This window comes from Amblyomma mixtum, chromosome 10 (assembly GCF_055824585.1).
Source record: "Amblyomma mixtum isolate Tamu chromosome 10, ASM5582458v1, whole genome shotgun sequence".
Lineage (NCBI taxonomy): Eukaryota > Metazoa > Arthropoda > Arachnida > Ixodida > Ixodidae > Amblyomma > Amblyomma mixtum.
Genome location: NC_143021.1, coordinates 165,652,411 through 165,668,884, shown reverse-complemented (window position 1 = coordinate 165,668,884; position 16,474 = coordinate 165,652,411). Strand labels below are relative to the sequence as shown.

At 48.2% G+C, this 16,474-nt stretch overlaps 1 protein-coding gene across 1 annotated transcript in view; it reads right to left on the bottom strand.

The window, feature by feature from the left end:
* The window catches only part of LOC149327635 (uncharacterized), an 84,859-nt gene that overhangs the window by 19,894 nt on the left and 48,491 nt on the right, over window positions 1-16,474 (bottom strand). The window contains exon 6 of the mRNA XM_089563712.1: window positions 1,739-1,928. Coding sequence (XP_089419838.1) covers window positions 1,739-1,928 — 190 coding nt within the window. The remainder of the gene's footprint in view (window positions 1-1,738; window positions 1,929-16,474) is intronic.

The following is a 16,474-nucleotide window of genomic DNA, read 5'->3' as shown; positions in this document are numbered from 1 at the left end:
TTGCGGGGCCCTGTCGCGATGCCGTGACCCTTACCATTGAAATCTAAATTATAAATTTCTTATGCATTATTTTTTCTCACCTTAACTGCTGTAGCTTAGTATGGGCCACAATGACAAAAATTACATAAGCTTTCAGTATTCAGGGCGAGAACTACAAACAGCTTTACAAGATCACAGCAATACTGTACAAAAGAATAGGAGGAGAAACAGGAGCGGGACAAAGAAAAATAGTAGAATCGAGTTGGGAGAAACGGTGGCTTAGCTGCGGGATGGTTAGGTCAGGTCGCACGGAGTGTCGGGCTGTGGATGCTCGCGGGGCTGATTGGGTGCTGCAGATACGGGCGAACTTGGGACACGCGTCTTCGGGGCCGCCGTCGCGGCTATCTACGCGTCGGACACCAGCCTAGGCTCGCTTGTAGACAACTTCCCTGGCTGGCCTCACACACGTCCGCACGCACCGAAATCTGCAAGCCAATTGGCCGGCTCGCTGTGTTCCCGCCCCTACGTTCTCATGGAAAATAAACAAACAAAACTTCAAAGCACAGCTTGCCATCGATTAGCAGATGCTGAAAAGCGGGGAAAAGAAACACGAAGAAACTGAGAAGGGACGCGAGGGAAAGCCAGGGTCCTAACGAGGAGCGATGCTAACTTGCGAAGGTCGGGAAGGGTGCGGGGCATTCAACCGACAGCTCCCCGTCCCCACAACGTGCAAGCGCTCGCTACCCGGCGATAATCCCTGTAGGGGGCGGAGTGGCCTTGACCCTCCACCGTGGCCACTGGTCAGCTGTCCACGCGGTGGGCAAAATCTTCGCCGCCGCACTGCGACATGTTGCTGAAAAAGAGAGGCGCCTTGCCAACCACTGATTTAGAAGTAAAATACGTACAAGGCAGGCACGACTTTGTGACAGTATCTTAACGACCGAATCGTACACAAGCTTTTCAGTATTAACCCGATAGCAGGGAAAAAAACTGTGGTGTCGTGCAAAAAATTCGCCCATTGGCTGGCGCGAAGTGACGTTACCAGATCGGAAGCGACACCTGCACATTTGCAGGCGCCACCTCTAGGTACCTTCGGGGAAACATCAAACCATTACCTAGGTAGCCTCAAGAGAAGAGATGTCTGGCTGTGTTGAGACAGACGTATAGGGGTCCGCGAGCACCGCCATGAAAGAAAACCACTACATTGAATGTAAGGGTGCAAGCAGCTTATAATGCTATTGGACTGCCATCACATAATGCAAATAAGTGTCTCTATGAATTTATCTCACGGCGCTGGGGTTATGTTGCTGCTCCGTACTGTGCGCACGCTCTTAGGAATGTTAGAATTACATTTAGGGACCTGCACTACCCTTCAATAATGATGTAGGCTGTGTTTCATCTCTGTTTCCTGGACACAATGGGGACCGAGCACACAGTCGTCAGGGAAGCGTGCGTGAGAGTGGTTAGTCGGTTATTTCAGATGATACATTTAAGCGATGTGGTTGTCAACCAGGTCTGATCTTCTTCCGTAAGAGTGAACCTGTAACTGGTGGCGTTTTTGTTTTCTCCACTCAGCATATGGCACTTGCCGCTTTATGACCTACAAAGGAAGGCCGCAAGAACTCACGCCAGAATAATCATAAACTCTAATAAGACCCCTCAAGACTTCCAGCGGCTCGCTTGGCGCTGTCTCAAAAAGGGTCGACTGCAGTCAAACAGGCAGGAGCATAAACAGCGACGCGTCCAGCAGTGCACGTACACGGAGCGCGTATGCCGGTGCGGAAGGCGACCAGGAAGTGGCGCATGGCGTAGAAGCGTCCGTCCCTGGCGAACACGGCGCAGGACAGGCTGACTGGGGCATCCGGCCCGGTGACCAGGGCCAGTCTGCCGCCGGCCAGCAGACGCACGGTGGGCGGTGGAGGAGAGAACCGTACTCGGGACAGCCGGCGCTGCAGCGGGGTTGGTGCGAGAGTGTAGACAGTTCGTTTGGCTTGACCGCATCTGTGCATTTTGTACAAAGTCAAAGAGAAATTATGCGAAAGCATTACTAGTCTTATTACGAGAAAAGCCGATGGCGTGTATGTGTACTTGCGAATGGTACAGAAAATCCCAGCGATTGCAAGAAAAAGAGTATGAAGTCATCAAGAGGCCGTATCACGCACACAGTAAGCAGAGCCCCACCACTTCCGACAGTCTATTCATGTCGATGGTCGGTATATACTCGCCGCTGGCCGACCTCCATGAGGCGCAAGTTTTCCAGACATTCGTCGCAAACCTTTTGCCGACAACGCAAATTTTTTGCCGCACAGAGATCCGGTTGGTGGTCATATAATTTGATCGTTGCTTAGGTTTGGTTTGGCTTATTGGGTTTAACGTCCCAAAGCAACTAAGGCTATGAGAGACGCCGTAGTGGAGGGCTCCGGAAATTTTGACCACCTGGGGTTCTTTAACGTGCACTGACATCGCACAGTACACGGGCCTCTTGAATTTCTCCTCTAATGAAATTCAACCGCCGCGGCCGGGATCGAACCCGCATCTTTCGGGTCAGCAGCCGAGCACCATAACCGCTGAGCCACCGCGGCGGCCGATCTTTGCTTATAGCTTACATGTGCTAGTCAAGAGGGAGGCTAGCTTGCGACAGGCATTCTTACCGACGACCTGTGCACCTTCGCCTGTGTGCCTTTCCAGACTTCCGTTTCAAAACTAAGATGTAACTGTTTGTCGGACAGCGCTTCGTGTGGTGTCATACGCGTGTGTGCGTATATGGGTGGTGCAGTTCTACACATGATGCTTTCAGATTTTCATAAGTGTCTGCTGAATTTTTCAATCCGTTTAGGTAGACCCCCATCCTATCGAACGTAACAGGTCCAGGTTGATTGTGTGACGCAAGTGAACAAACAACGCCTATCGTGCGCTCATTGATTGTATTCCCGATTCGTCGCTTTGATATTGCCACCCCGTGTGAAGAGATCCAGTGATATATTTTGTAATTACACAACCAAGGAATAATGGTCGGCCGAGCAAGCGTATACAAAAAAAGCACCGCAGCGAGCGCCCTCCGATTAATATGAACTTGATGGAGCTTTTGATCAAATTTGCCTATCGCATTAGTACGCTTTCTGAACACACATCCTTGATGTATTCTTGAAGTCCCCTGCTGAGTCTAGCAATTTGCCTACACGTATTCCGAGCCGTCAATAAGGTCTTCAAAGCGACACAACTGCGTTTAACCATGTGTTAAATTCCACTTGTAAGATATATGTAATTCGTTTAGGTTGTGATCCCACGCACATTTGCAATGTATAAATTTACCTTCCCGTTTTTCTCATTTTACAGTTTACATTCCGATTAAACAAACATAGATTTCCAATAATAAGATAGCAACTCAAGAAAACTAGGTACAGCTGTTTGTCAAGAGCACCACCTTGCCGAGACCTAAGGTCTTTGAAGAACGCTCGTATTGAGGCCTTCGGTGGCGAAGCAAACTGAGAGCTTGGCGGAACTCTATGTTTGCCCAGGTGCTTCGTTAGAACTTGCAGCGAGTTGTATACGCAGTGCTCAGCGGTAGTCGGCAATGCGAGGGCAAGGACGGCTAGTGAGGCAAGCAGCATGGCGGACGAATGGGAGTCGTCGCGAAACTGACTTGGCAGTCGTATTCAAACGCGGAGGACATCTCGGCGCATAACGCTGTCGAGAGTGTATTCATCTAATGAGGTGAGGTTCTGCCGCATCTCCACGACGAGGTCCAGAAACATCTGGAGGTCGGCAGCGGTTGTTGCCGGATCCTCCAGGATCGCTTCTAGACAGACGACGGCCTTCGCTATAAGGGTTCGCAGGAACCTCAGGGACATCTGAGTTTATTCATGAGTGTGGGTAGAAGGAGCCAGACGCTGATTTCCGGGTTTCGGCGCTAAAGATATTGAGGATGGAAAAGAAAAGGATCCGGCAGTCTGGCATTTGCTACTAACGGAATTCAACATCGTCGAGCTCGTGCACGCTGGCGGTGGCTTGAGCCACGGCGGCAATTCGTATTTATTTTCAGCAGCTGTTCCCGTCGAAAAGTGCCGCTGACCATCCGATCCCAACTCCAGCCTCCAGAATGCTTCCAGCTACCCTCAAGAAGGACCACCTACCGACACCCTATCCAGCCCTCACTTCACTCCACCCTCCAGAAGAGGCGCCCGCCACCCACCTCTCTCTCTTCAGTCTCCCTAAACATTCTGTCATGTGTGTGAAGCCTATCCTTAGAGTAAGATCACTCATTGCTGCAGTAAAAACATCAAGGCGATCCTCGAGCTTAAAGCCCTCTCAACCACAGCTTTCTCTTGTCATGTTTTATGATCGCCCCATCAGTTTTTGTTTTTTAAAGCGTGAAGAGGCCCCAGAAGGGGACAAACGAGAATTTAGCCTAAAGGTTACAGAAGTTTGCATATCAAAGAAGAGATCGAAGATTTCGGTTGGAAAAATAAATGCGCTGTGTTGGTCTTCCTGCTGTTCCTGCCGCGCGTTCGTGTAAAGTGTGGCCCAGACCCTGCAGAGTTTTCACGTTCGTTATTGTGAATTTTTTATGGCACATAGACAGGACGAAGGTATCAAAAAACAAAGGACGAAATGTTTCTACAAGATGACTAGTTTCGTCCTGTATTTTTCTACTTGCGTCCTGTCTTTGCGCCGTAAATAATTAACAATGAACCAAAATGAACTAGCCCAGGAACAAGTTCTTTTCACGTTATGACCGCTGCACAAATGTCAAGCGATCGCTACAGTGCCCGAACACGAGAGTACAGTATGATTTGCCTCACAACTAGTTCGCCCTGAGGTGCCGAGCTACGAGTGTGATGTAACGTCTGCCATATGTGATGTGTTCTCAAGCACTCCCGAAAGAACTTCATCATTAGCAGCCTGACCATGCCAACTGCAGGACTAACGCATCTCCCATATCTCTCCAATTAGCCCTGTCCCGCGACCAGCTATCCCCTCAAAACTCGTTAATCATATACGCTTAGCTAATTCCTTGCCGCTCGCTGAAACACTTCCCTTCCCTTGGAATCCAGTCTGTTACCCTTAATGACCATCGGCTATCTTGCCTTCGCATTGCATGCCCTGCCCAAGCCAATTCCTTCCAACTGATTTTGACTAGAATGCAATGCCATCTTGGTGTCTCTAAAGTCGACTTGAAATCACAACCCACGCTTCGAGCCTCCGCAATACTGCGTAACAGTTTTAAGACCGGCTATAAACTCTGGAAGGATGAAAGTCCATACGCATTGCAGTATCGGTCTGTGAACTGTCGAAGACATATGCAGCCATTAAGTGGCAGCGTTAGCGCTCAGCACGCATCGATATTGTCACGTTGTAGTGACGGCAGTCTAGTAGTCAGAAAGACAGTAACAAGACTTTCGAACGAAGCTCTTTGTGCGATGTCAGTGCACGTTAAAGAACCCCAGGTGGTCGAAATTTCCGGAGCCCTCCACTACGGCGTCTCTCATAGCCTTAGTGGCTTTGGGACGTTAAACCCCATAAACCAAACCAACCAAACCGAACGAAGCTCTTTATTTGGGCTGACTTGCGCCCGCAAGAGAACTAAACAGCACGGCAGTGGCGTAGAAGGAGAAGTTTATTTTTTCGAAAGCAACAAAAATACAAAACAAAGCGGTTGAACTCACAGGTCTGATCATTCAAGCAGATGCGCAGTGCCGCTGCACTGAGCACGTCAGTAGGGCAGTAATGAGGCCGACACTCGACCGCCGCGCAGGGCGATGAAGTACGTCGACCACCTGCGCAGAAACGCAGCCTCGCTCATTGACAGTGCGTCCACGCATGCTTGCTCAAAGAGGCGCATGCGGAGGCGCTGCAACATCGGACACATCGCTCTTTGCGGACGGCCATTTAAGGAAGCCACTCCGCGCTGCCGCCACAAGACGAACATGCCGACACACAAGAGCATATTTGCAAACAGTTCGCGTGAACTAGTGCGCGCTTCCAGGCGGGTTACAAACATCCGTGACACTAGTATCCAAAAGATGCGCGCCACTACACAGTCGAACATTGCGTGCCGCAATGTTTCTAAAAGACCGCGCTGCGGGCATCGGGCGGAGGGCGCCACGCCCCACGCCGCAAGGAAGCCTCTTGTGGGCAGGACCCGCCAGCCTCGCAACCAGCCGAATTCCCTGATAACTGCAGGAAGTGCAGGCAAGGTCTGTTGGCGCAAGCGCGCCCGTCTCGTTTCTGGAGTTGTTCGCGGGTGAGCTCTGCTACCGTAGGTGCCTCACACATCCTGGACGGCGGGGTTTCATCAACGTCCAGATCGGGCACGCTGGCAGACAACGACGCCAGTGTGCGACGCACGTTAACAAAAAATGCCGGTGGCCGCTCGGCTGTACGGCCAACCACGTGTTCTGAAAAAAACACGTTACGCGCTGTACCCAGGAAGTATGCGAGGAGTGTTCTCCCGGGATAGTCTGAGTTGCGCACAAGATCGCGTACACCTCTCAAGGCGAGCACATTACACATGGTGCGGATGCAAGGTACATTGAACCCACCCCTGTACGACGGAAGGCGAATGAACAACCGTGACACAAGCTCGGTTTTGCCTGCCCAAACGAAAGAGCCACATGCCGAGGTTAGCCTGCGAGCAAACGTGCGCGGTGGGTTTGCGACGCGGGCGACGAAAAAACATGCGGCTAGGATTGTGGACTTAACTATATAGCAGCGCTCTGCCATTGAAAGGCCGAAAGTTGACGCCACCGAGAGACGTTTCTCAGCGTTCGTGCGGAGGTTAGTCCAGGTTTCGCGGGCTACTTATCCGCTGGCGAGGAATACTATTCCCAGGACTTTCACTCCCTGCACCCATTCCACATCGCCCGCAAGGTTCGGTGTGAAGGTGTGAAGCACGGCAGTGACGTAAGCAACAAACGTGCTCGTCAGTTGTCGAATTACGAATGCCCGCCGCTCGCGGCATCGCGCAACTTAAAGCCGGCAAGGAAACTTCCAGATAACCGGTCAAGATCATCTACAGTAATCTGGAAACACGTAGATGCAGCTCTTCATGGCTATGATCAATCGAGATTAATCCGGTCGCTTCTCGCGTCACGAACAAAAATGATAACACCCTTTCCTACGGCCTTTCGCGAACGAACGGACAATACAATGATTCGTGGCATTACCCCGCTCCCAAATAAGCATCGTCTCGATGCTTTAAAATGAGAATATACACGGATAAAGCAAACTTCGAGTCCCTTAGCGTTCATAATATGGCTTAAGGCGTGCGACATGTATTACTTCCAGGCGTGTGCGTCGTCGCTGAGATGCTGTCGTGCCTTAGGGGATGACTTCATAGTCGACGTCACCGATACGACGGAGAACCCTATATGGGCTAAAGTAGCGTCGCAGCAACTTTTCACTCAACCCACGGCGGCGAATTGGCGTCCCAGCTTGTAATGCGTGTCTCGTCCAATGCATGTCTCGTCGTAGACTTCATAGTTTAGGTCACCGATGCGGCGGAGAACCATATACGGGCTAAAGTAGCGTCGCAGCAAGTTTTCACTCAATCCACGGCGGCGAATTGGTGTCCATATCCAAACACGATCACGTGACTTGTAATGCATTTCTCGTCGGCGCAGATTGTAGCGTCGGGCGTCGGTGTGCTGCTGGTCTTTAATGCGAAGCCGTGCAAGTCTTCGGGCTTCCTCGCCGCGACGAAGGTACGCGGCGACGTCGAGGTTGTCTTCCTCTGAAACGCGCGGGAGCGTTGCGTCGAGTGTTGTTGTGAGCTTCCTGCCGTATACAAGCTGGAATGGGGTAGACCTGGTTGTCTCCTGGACGGCAGTGTTGTAGGCGAAGATCATGTATGGCAGAGTGGTGTCCCACGTCTTGTGTTCGGCGTCAATGTACATGGAGAGCATGTCTGCGATGATTTTGTTCAGACGCTCTGTGAGTCCGTTTGTTTGCGGATGATACGCAGTTGTCCTCCGATGGCTTGTCTCACTGTAATTTAAGATGGCTTGCGTCAGGCCCGCTGTAAACGCCGTTCCTCTGTCTGTGATGACCACTTCGGATTCTCCGTGTCGCAGGAGAATTTGTTCGACGAAAAATTTTGCGACTTCTGTTGCAGTACCACTAGGCAACGCTTTTGCTTCGGCGTAGCGGGTCATGTAGTCGGTGGCCACGATGATCCACTTCTTACCTGATGATGAATTGGGAAAGGGGCCGAGGAGGTCGATTCATATTTGCTGAAAGGGCTTAGTTGGCGGTGGTATGGGGTTCAGGATTCCGGCTGGTCTACTCGGAGGCGTTTTGCGTCGCAGACACTCACGGCATGTTTTCACGGAATGGGAAACGCGGCAGCTAGCCGCGGCCAATAGTACTTCTCCTGGATGCGGTGCAACGTGCGAGCAATCCCAAGTGCCCTGCGGACGGCTCATCATTGCATGCCTGGATAATTTCTTGCCTGAGATTTTTGGGCACGACAAGAAGATGCGCAGTCCTGTTGGGCGCAAAGTGCTTCTTCAGGAGGACATTATTGTGAAAGGCGAAGGACGACAGTTGCCGCTTGAACCCTCGGGGAGGCGATGCGGTCTTGCCTTGCAGGTAATCAGCTATGCTTTGCAACTCAGGATCCGAGCGCTGCTGCTGCGCGAAACTACTCGCGCTTACCGGTCCTAAGAAAGCGTCGTCGTCTTCCTCTTCGTGTGATGCGTCGACGGAGGCTCGCGACAAGCATTCTGCGGCGGAATACTTGCGGCCAGATTTATAGACTACAGTTATGTCGAATTCTTGAAGACTCAGGCTCCAACCAGCAACGCGGCCGAATGGATCTTTCAAACTGGCTAGCCAGCACAGAGCATGGTGATCGCTCACAACCTTGAAGGGTCGTCCGTATAGGTAGGGGCGGAATTTCAACGTGGCCCAAATAATTGCGAGACATTCTTTCTTCGTCGTGAATAGTTGGCTTCGGATTTCGACAGTGAACGGCTAGCGTACGAGGTAACTTTCTCCTGTCTACGATTTTTCTGAACGAGGATCGCTCCTAAGCCCACACTGCTTGCATCGGTATAAATTTCGGTTTCGGCGTTTTCAACAAAGTGTCCAAGCACAGGAGGGGCTGTAAGCGGCGCTCCAGCTCTGTGAATGCTTCGACTTGCGGCCTTTCCCATTTTAAAGGCACGTCAGCCTTGGTAAGTCGGGTCAAGGGTTCAGCAATGCGCGAAAAGTTCTTGACGAATCGCCGGTAATAAGCGAGCGATCCAAGGAATCTGCGTATAGCTTTCTTGACATTAGGCTGTGGAAACTTTGTGATCGCAGCCGTCTTCTGAGGGTCTGGGCGAACTCCATCCTTGCTTGCGACGTGACCAAGGAACAGCCGCTCTTCGTAGGCGAAGTGGCACTTCTCTGGTTTCAGTGTTAGGCCTGAAGACTTGATTGTTTCCAGCACTGTCCGAAGCCTTCTGAAATGGTCTTCAAAAAGCTTGAGGAGAAGAGAGCAACGTCATCTAAGTAGACTAGACAAATTTGATACTTCAAGCCTGCGAGCACCGTATCCATTACTCGCTGGAACGTCGCCGGGGCAGAGGAGAGGCTGAATGGCATCACCTTGAACTCGAAGAGTTCGTCTGGCGTGATGAACGCAGTCTTCTGGCGATCTCTTTCATCGAATTCATTTTGCCAGTAACCGCTCTTCAGGTCCATTGATGAGAAGTACTTATCGTTGCATATCCGATCCATTGTGTCGTCGATGCGGAGGAGGAAGTAGACACACTTCTTCGTAATGCTGTTGAGGCAGCGGTAATCGATGCAAAAGCGAAGGGTACCGTCTTTCTTTTTCACTAGGACGACTGGTGCTGCCCAGGGGCTCCTCAATGGCTGGATGACGTCGTCACGAAGCATTTCCTCAACTTTCTTGCGGATAGCTTGGCGTTCTAGCGGCGATAGGCGGTACACTCTTAGAACTAAAGGAGTGCAGAGGAGTGCCCAGAACACACTTTGAAGGAGTATTCGCTTGTCCCATATTCCACTCCTTTTTCCAGAATAAAATTACTCCCTCTGGACAAAGAGTGATCCAACACCTACTCAAGGAGTACTGTACTACTCCTGCAATAGAGTACAGGCACTCCTCCGAGGGAGTAAAGCTACCACATTGAAACAGCATCCTACTACTCTTTGAGGTAGAGTTCCAGGACTCCGTTTGTTAGAGTGACTATACTCCTTCAGGGAGTATCAGCCCAGATCTTATTTTACTCCTTCAAAAGGAGTTTCACGTGTTTTCAATGTATCCTACTAATTTTCTTATTTCACATATTCTTCAGAGCAAGTTGGTCATGTTTTGCAGGATCCACCTGCGCTACATCTACAAAAGAGTAATGAGCAAAAGGGACTATAATCTTTGAGTAGAATAATTTTTGCACATACAACTACTTTATGGCTACACTACAGTTTGCACATTAGTATGGTGCTCTGTCTGCGTTGGGAATAACAATGGTTCAAGAAATAATGACACAAATGTACAACACTGATAACTTTTATTTCTCAAGTCATTGCTGTGATTGCTGTGGCTGCCCAAAACACGCTCGGGAGGCGCTCGCTAGGATCAAGCCCCATTAGTGTCTCAAGCAGCAGACAAACCCGCTTTGTTTTTGGGGTGTACTTGACATTAAATGCCAAGAACACTGCCAAAAGCAAAGTAAACCCATCTACCAAATCCACCGCAGTGAGCTGTAAGCGCTCAAAAGAAACTAAGATGCTGGATGATGCCGTAGCTTGCTCGGCTGAGTGAAGGAGCTTTGGCTATGCGTGCATTTCTCCGGGTGCCTGCAAACATGAATGAAAATAATGCAAGTAAGAGTCAATTCCAATGCCCTTTTCATACTATCCTGCATATAACCCCATGGAAAAAAAGAAAGAATACAACTAGAATTTACTGATCGTGTGTGTCATGTCGCCACTAGTGTGTACCTATATTGTGACCAAGTGCAGACACCTTTCATTGCAAACCTTCATTCAGAGCTACAATTTTATTAAGCCCAATACAATTATCACTATCCTAGTCCTTTCAAAAGCTGTGTGCATGTAAGACAAGCACATATTTACCAAATGAAAATTTTAACATGAGCAAGCTCTTCTGCAAGTATCATGATCAGCCTGACTACGCCCACTGCAAGGCAAAGGCCTCTCCCATGTTCTCCAATTAACCCTGTCCTTCGCCAGCTATGTCCACCGTGTTCCTGCAAACCTCCACCCATGGAACTTTTTGCTGCTTCCTGCTACGCTTGCCTTCTCTTGGAATCCACTCCGTTACCCTTAAGGACCAGCGATTATCTTGCCTTCGTCTTACATGCCCTACCCAAGCACCCTTTTTTCTCCTGATTTCGACTAGGATGTCTTCAACCCGCGTTTGTTCCCTCACCCACTCCGCCCGCTTCCGATCTCTTAACGTTACGCCTATCATTTTTATTTCCATAACTCGTTGCGTTGTCCTTAACTTAAGCTGAACCCTCTTCGTTAGCCTCCACGTTTCTGCCCCATAGGTGAATACCGGTAGGATACAGCTGTTGTATACTTTTCACTTGAGGGGTATTGAAAAACTGCCATTCATGATCTGAGAGAACCTGCCATATGCACTCCACCCCATTCATATTCCTCTAGTTATTACCCTTCATGATCCGGATCAGCGGTCACTACCTGCTCTAAGTAAATGTATTCCCTTATCACTTCCAGTCATTTCTAAAACCACACCTATTGTGCTTGACGGTTTCTTGTCACATAATACATTGTGCAGTTTAAAATATAAGGTAACCTTGAATCGGGAAAACACCTAAACCAATGACAGTTTTCTTGCTGAAGAGAAATGGCTGTTGCAATTCCTGTTTCTCAGATACCATTAACTGAATTTCATGCTCTAAAATAGTGAAGGAAAAATTCAAAATTTTTCATCTCAAAGAGGCAGACAACAAATTTCAGTTTGGTTTGGGTTGGTTTATGGGGTTTAACGTCCCAAAGCGACCCAGGCTATGAGAGACGAACTTGCTTTGGGGCTAGTTGGTTCATGATTGAAGTTCAGAATGGCGCAAAAGACACACACACAGGAAAAAAGGGGATGACACAAAGAGCGCCTACTACCAACTGAATTTATTTCGGAAACACCCTCTTTTATAAGGCAAGACATATCAAACACGAACCGGAAGCAGAAAAAACACATATTCATGGTTTGATTTCACATTTTGAAACACCATCGGCAGAAAAGAAAAAGCCACAAGAACAAAAAACAGAATCTAGAACTACACGTGCCCGTCTAAGAAACCCAGCTCCTGGCGGCATAGTTTAATCGATGAAGTGCTAATGCACGTGGACCCAGCTTTCTGTATATGGTATGCTTCTATAGTCTCTCTTTCAAATCGCTCCTTGCCTCTGCCGATAAACGTTGCCTGTTCCAGCATCGGTCCGCAATCTCTGCACTCCCTACAGTGATCCGGCAGGTTGCCCCTGTCATTGTTTTTAATTGTTCTTCTGTGCTCGCTAGCTCTCTCATTGAAACACCGGCCAGTGTGGCCAATGTAGGCGGATCCACAGCTGAGCGGTATGCGATACACGACTTCGGACTTGCATTCAGTGAACCGTATCTGATGTTTGATAGCGCATCTTCGGGGTCGTCTGTTCATCATGGAGCAAATTTTTGCAAGTTTGCATGGTGCTGAAAACAACACATTTACACCATATCGACCCCCTACCTTCTTGATATTGTGCGCTATCTTATGCATGTACGGAATTACCACCACAGGCCTCTTGTCTTCCTGCTTGCTTTGCGTATCACCGCTAGAAGTGACCTTGATTCTTTGTAGCAGAGATTCACATATCGCTGTTATCATCATACACGGGTAGCCAGCGCTACCCAGTCTCACTAGCTGCTTGTCAAAGCCGGCCTGCACACAATGATCGCAGGATTTCGAGAGAGCTGCGTGTAGGCACGTGATGGCAATGCTGCGTTTGACCAGTTTGGAGTGGGCACTGCTGAACGGCATGAGGCTTTTCTTAGAACGGGGGTTGTACACCCAACACACATGGTCGTTTTTAGAAAAATCAAACAGAATGTCCAGGAACTGGATTTTACCCTCTTGAGGCAGTTCCCAAGTAAAGGTAAGGCCTTGAGAACTGTCTCTAAAAATGTTAAGAACATCAGCAACAGCATCGTCAAAGATATCTTTGACGATGCTGATCTTTGACATTCTGTTTGATTTTTCTAAAAAAGACCATGTGTGTTGGGTGTACAACCCCTGTTCTAAGAAAAGCCTCATGCCGTTCAGCAGTGCCCACTCCAAACTGGTCAAACGCAGCATTGCCATCACGTGCCTACACGCAGCTCTCTCGAAATCCTGCGATCATTGTGTGCAGGCCGGCTTTGACAAGCAGCTAGTGAGACTGGGTAGCGCTGGCTACCCGTGTATGATGATAACAGCGATATGTGAATCTCTGCTACAAAGAATCAAGGTCACTTCTAGCGGTGATACGCAAAGCAAGCAGGAAGACAAGAGGCCTGTGGTGGTAATTCCGTACATGCATAAGATAGCGCACAATATCAAGAAGGTAGGGGGTCGATATGGTGTAAATGTGTTGTTTTCAGCACCATGCAAACTTGCAAAAATTTGCTCCATGATGAACAGACGACCCCGAAGATGCGCTATCAAACATCAGATACGGTTCACTGAATGCAAGTCCGAAGTCGTGTAGCGCATACCGCTCAGCTGTGGATCCGCCTACATTGGCCAGACTGGCCGGTGTTTCAATGAGAGAGCTAGCGAGCACAGAAGAACAATTAAAAACAATGACAGGGGCAACCTGCCGGATCACTGTAGGGTGTGCAGAGATTGCGGACCGATGCTGGAACAGGCAACGTTTATCGGCAGAGGCAAGGAGCGATTTGAAAGAGAGATTATAGAAGCATACCATATACAGAAAGCTGGGTCCACGTGCATTAGCACTTCATCGATTAAACTATGCCGCCAGGAGCTGGGTTTCTTAGACGGGCACGTGTAGTTCTAGATTCTGTTTTTTGTTCTTGTGGCTTTTTCTTTTCTGCCGATGGTGTTTCAAAATGTGAAATCAAACCATGAATGTGTTTTTTCTGCTTCCGGTTCGTGTTTGATATGTCTTGCCTTATAAAAGAGGGTGTTTCCGAAATAAATTCAGTTGGTAGTAGGCGCTCTTTGTGTCATCCCCTTTTTTCCTGTGTGTGTGTCTTTTGCGCCATTCTGAACTTCAACTATGAGAGACGCCGTAGTGAAGGGCTCCGGAAATTTCGATCACCTGGGGTTCTTTAACGTGCACTGACATCGCACAGTACACGGGCCTCTAGAATTTCTCCTCCAAAGAAATTCCAGCCGCCGCGGCCGGGATCGAACCCGCGTCTTTTGGGTCAGCAGCCGAGCAAATTTCAGTTGCACAATTTTTTTTTTTAATGATGCATAAGGCATTACTATGCACGGATAACCACACAGTATTCGCCTATGACTGCTAAATAATTTGTAATTAAATATCTTCTCTCTCCTGCTTCACTTTTAAAAACTGAGCAATGGCATCAAAGGTCAGTATAAGCCAGGGGAGGCATGAGGAAAACTGCAATATAATTGCGGCTTCGTCATTCATTGTGATTCCGACTCTTAAGGCAGGCTGGCTTTAGCATTGTAACTAATTAAAATGATAAAGTAGCGATATCGTAGCTTTTTTGTGCCTTCCATAACCTATACTGAACACTGATGTCGTAGCAATTGCTATGCTATTGAAACAGGGAAGAAAAGAAATCTGGTTGTAATTATTTAGCGATTGGAGACGAATACTATTCAACAATTCTATGTATACGAATGCCCAGCACGTCGCTACAAAGAACACACATAACCAAAAATTTGGTGTTTATACTCATTTAAGATAATACTACTTCCCACGCAAGAACACGACAGCCATGTGTAAACTTTTTGCTTTCATAGTAATAAAATCTATCCAACGACAAGTTAGGCACAGCATGTCTGCTCTTTATAAATATGCAATACTGACAATGTTTGACACTAGCATTTGGCATGAACGAGATAACTGTGATTACTTCGCACATTACGTGCCAGTCCATACTATTATGCAAAATTTAGATTTGCAAATGTAATGTGTAATTCTCTATGACTGCCACGTTAGTGCACTGCAAACCAATGAAGTTGTCTTGCATTTGCAATGTTCTCACTACTTTTATGCAACACTGATCACTTCAGTATATCTGCATCGTTCTGTTAGACGGCCACGGGATAGCTAGAATTAAGGCTATTTTATGTGATGGAAACCATTGACTAGACAACAAAGAAGAAAAGCCTCAACTACTGTCCTGGTGCTGGGACGTCTAATAAGAGCTCAGAAAGACTCGGTTTCAATACGCCAGACCCTCCGCATAACATTACCCTGTGCGAAAATACCCCACCCCACCCTAGCTTAATTTCTGTCCACATGCACCAAGGCTCACTGCACCTGTTATAAATATTGCCCTAAATATTGCAATCAAGCTGCCCGTGTATGCATAGGCTATCTGTGCATAGAGAAAGAAAGAAGTTGTTAGGAATGTTTCACACCAAAAACAGAAAAAAAGGCAGCCTGTTTCTCAGAAACAGCTAAGAGCATGAAATGGTGTGTCCAAAAAGATTAGGCTGCTTTGTACTTATTTATGACAACGAGAACTGTCAGAGCTGCGCTTTCAAAAATTCAGGAGCTTTGTGCACAAACGTAGCTTCCGTATGCACGTCTTGCAGCACCAACGCTTCCGAATTGAAACGACCGATGAATATGCACAGGAAAAAGCAAATAGAGAGCGCTTGAATTTAAAATAAAAGCTACCTTGCACAATCAAAAATTTCGCGACAGAACCTTCCAAACAGTGACGTGTACTGGTTGCGGTATACCGAATATATACCTAGCAAATAAGTGTGCGCTTTGTTCACGAGCGGGATTCTGTGGCGGCAATGCTACAGCTCCAATTCCGAAAACCTAACGCTGCAAAAATTGAGTTTTCAAAATACGTGCGAATGCACGATACACTTTTGCACGCATTTAGAACTTTCAGTAGTGAAACACAGACAACGAATCTTGTGTATGCGTCTTCCTTGGCTGGTAAAAAAATTCTTCTATAAGTCTCCAGTTTGCCTGTGTACTCCACAAATTCTAGGATCCCTGTCCGCTACATGTCAAATTTCACTGAAGCAAAAGTAATACAACCGACAGCTGATGATCTGCTAGGGCAACAGGATTTCAAAAGTTTGAGAAGGGCAGTGGGAGTCCAATCTAGGTGGAGTAGTGAAATTTGACTAGTAACAGACAGGGATCCTCCAATCTGTGCAGGAAGCCGGCAAATTGGAGACTTACGGAGGAATTTTTTTACCCGCCAAGGAACACGCATACACAAGAGAGAGAGAACCACAGAGGACTACGGCTTTTACCAGCCCTTGTCCTGTGCGGTTCTCTCTTGTGTATGCGT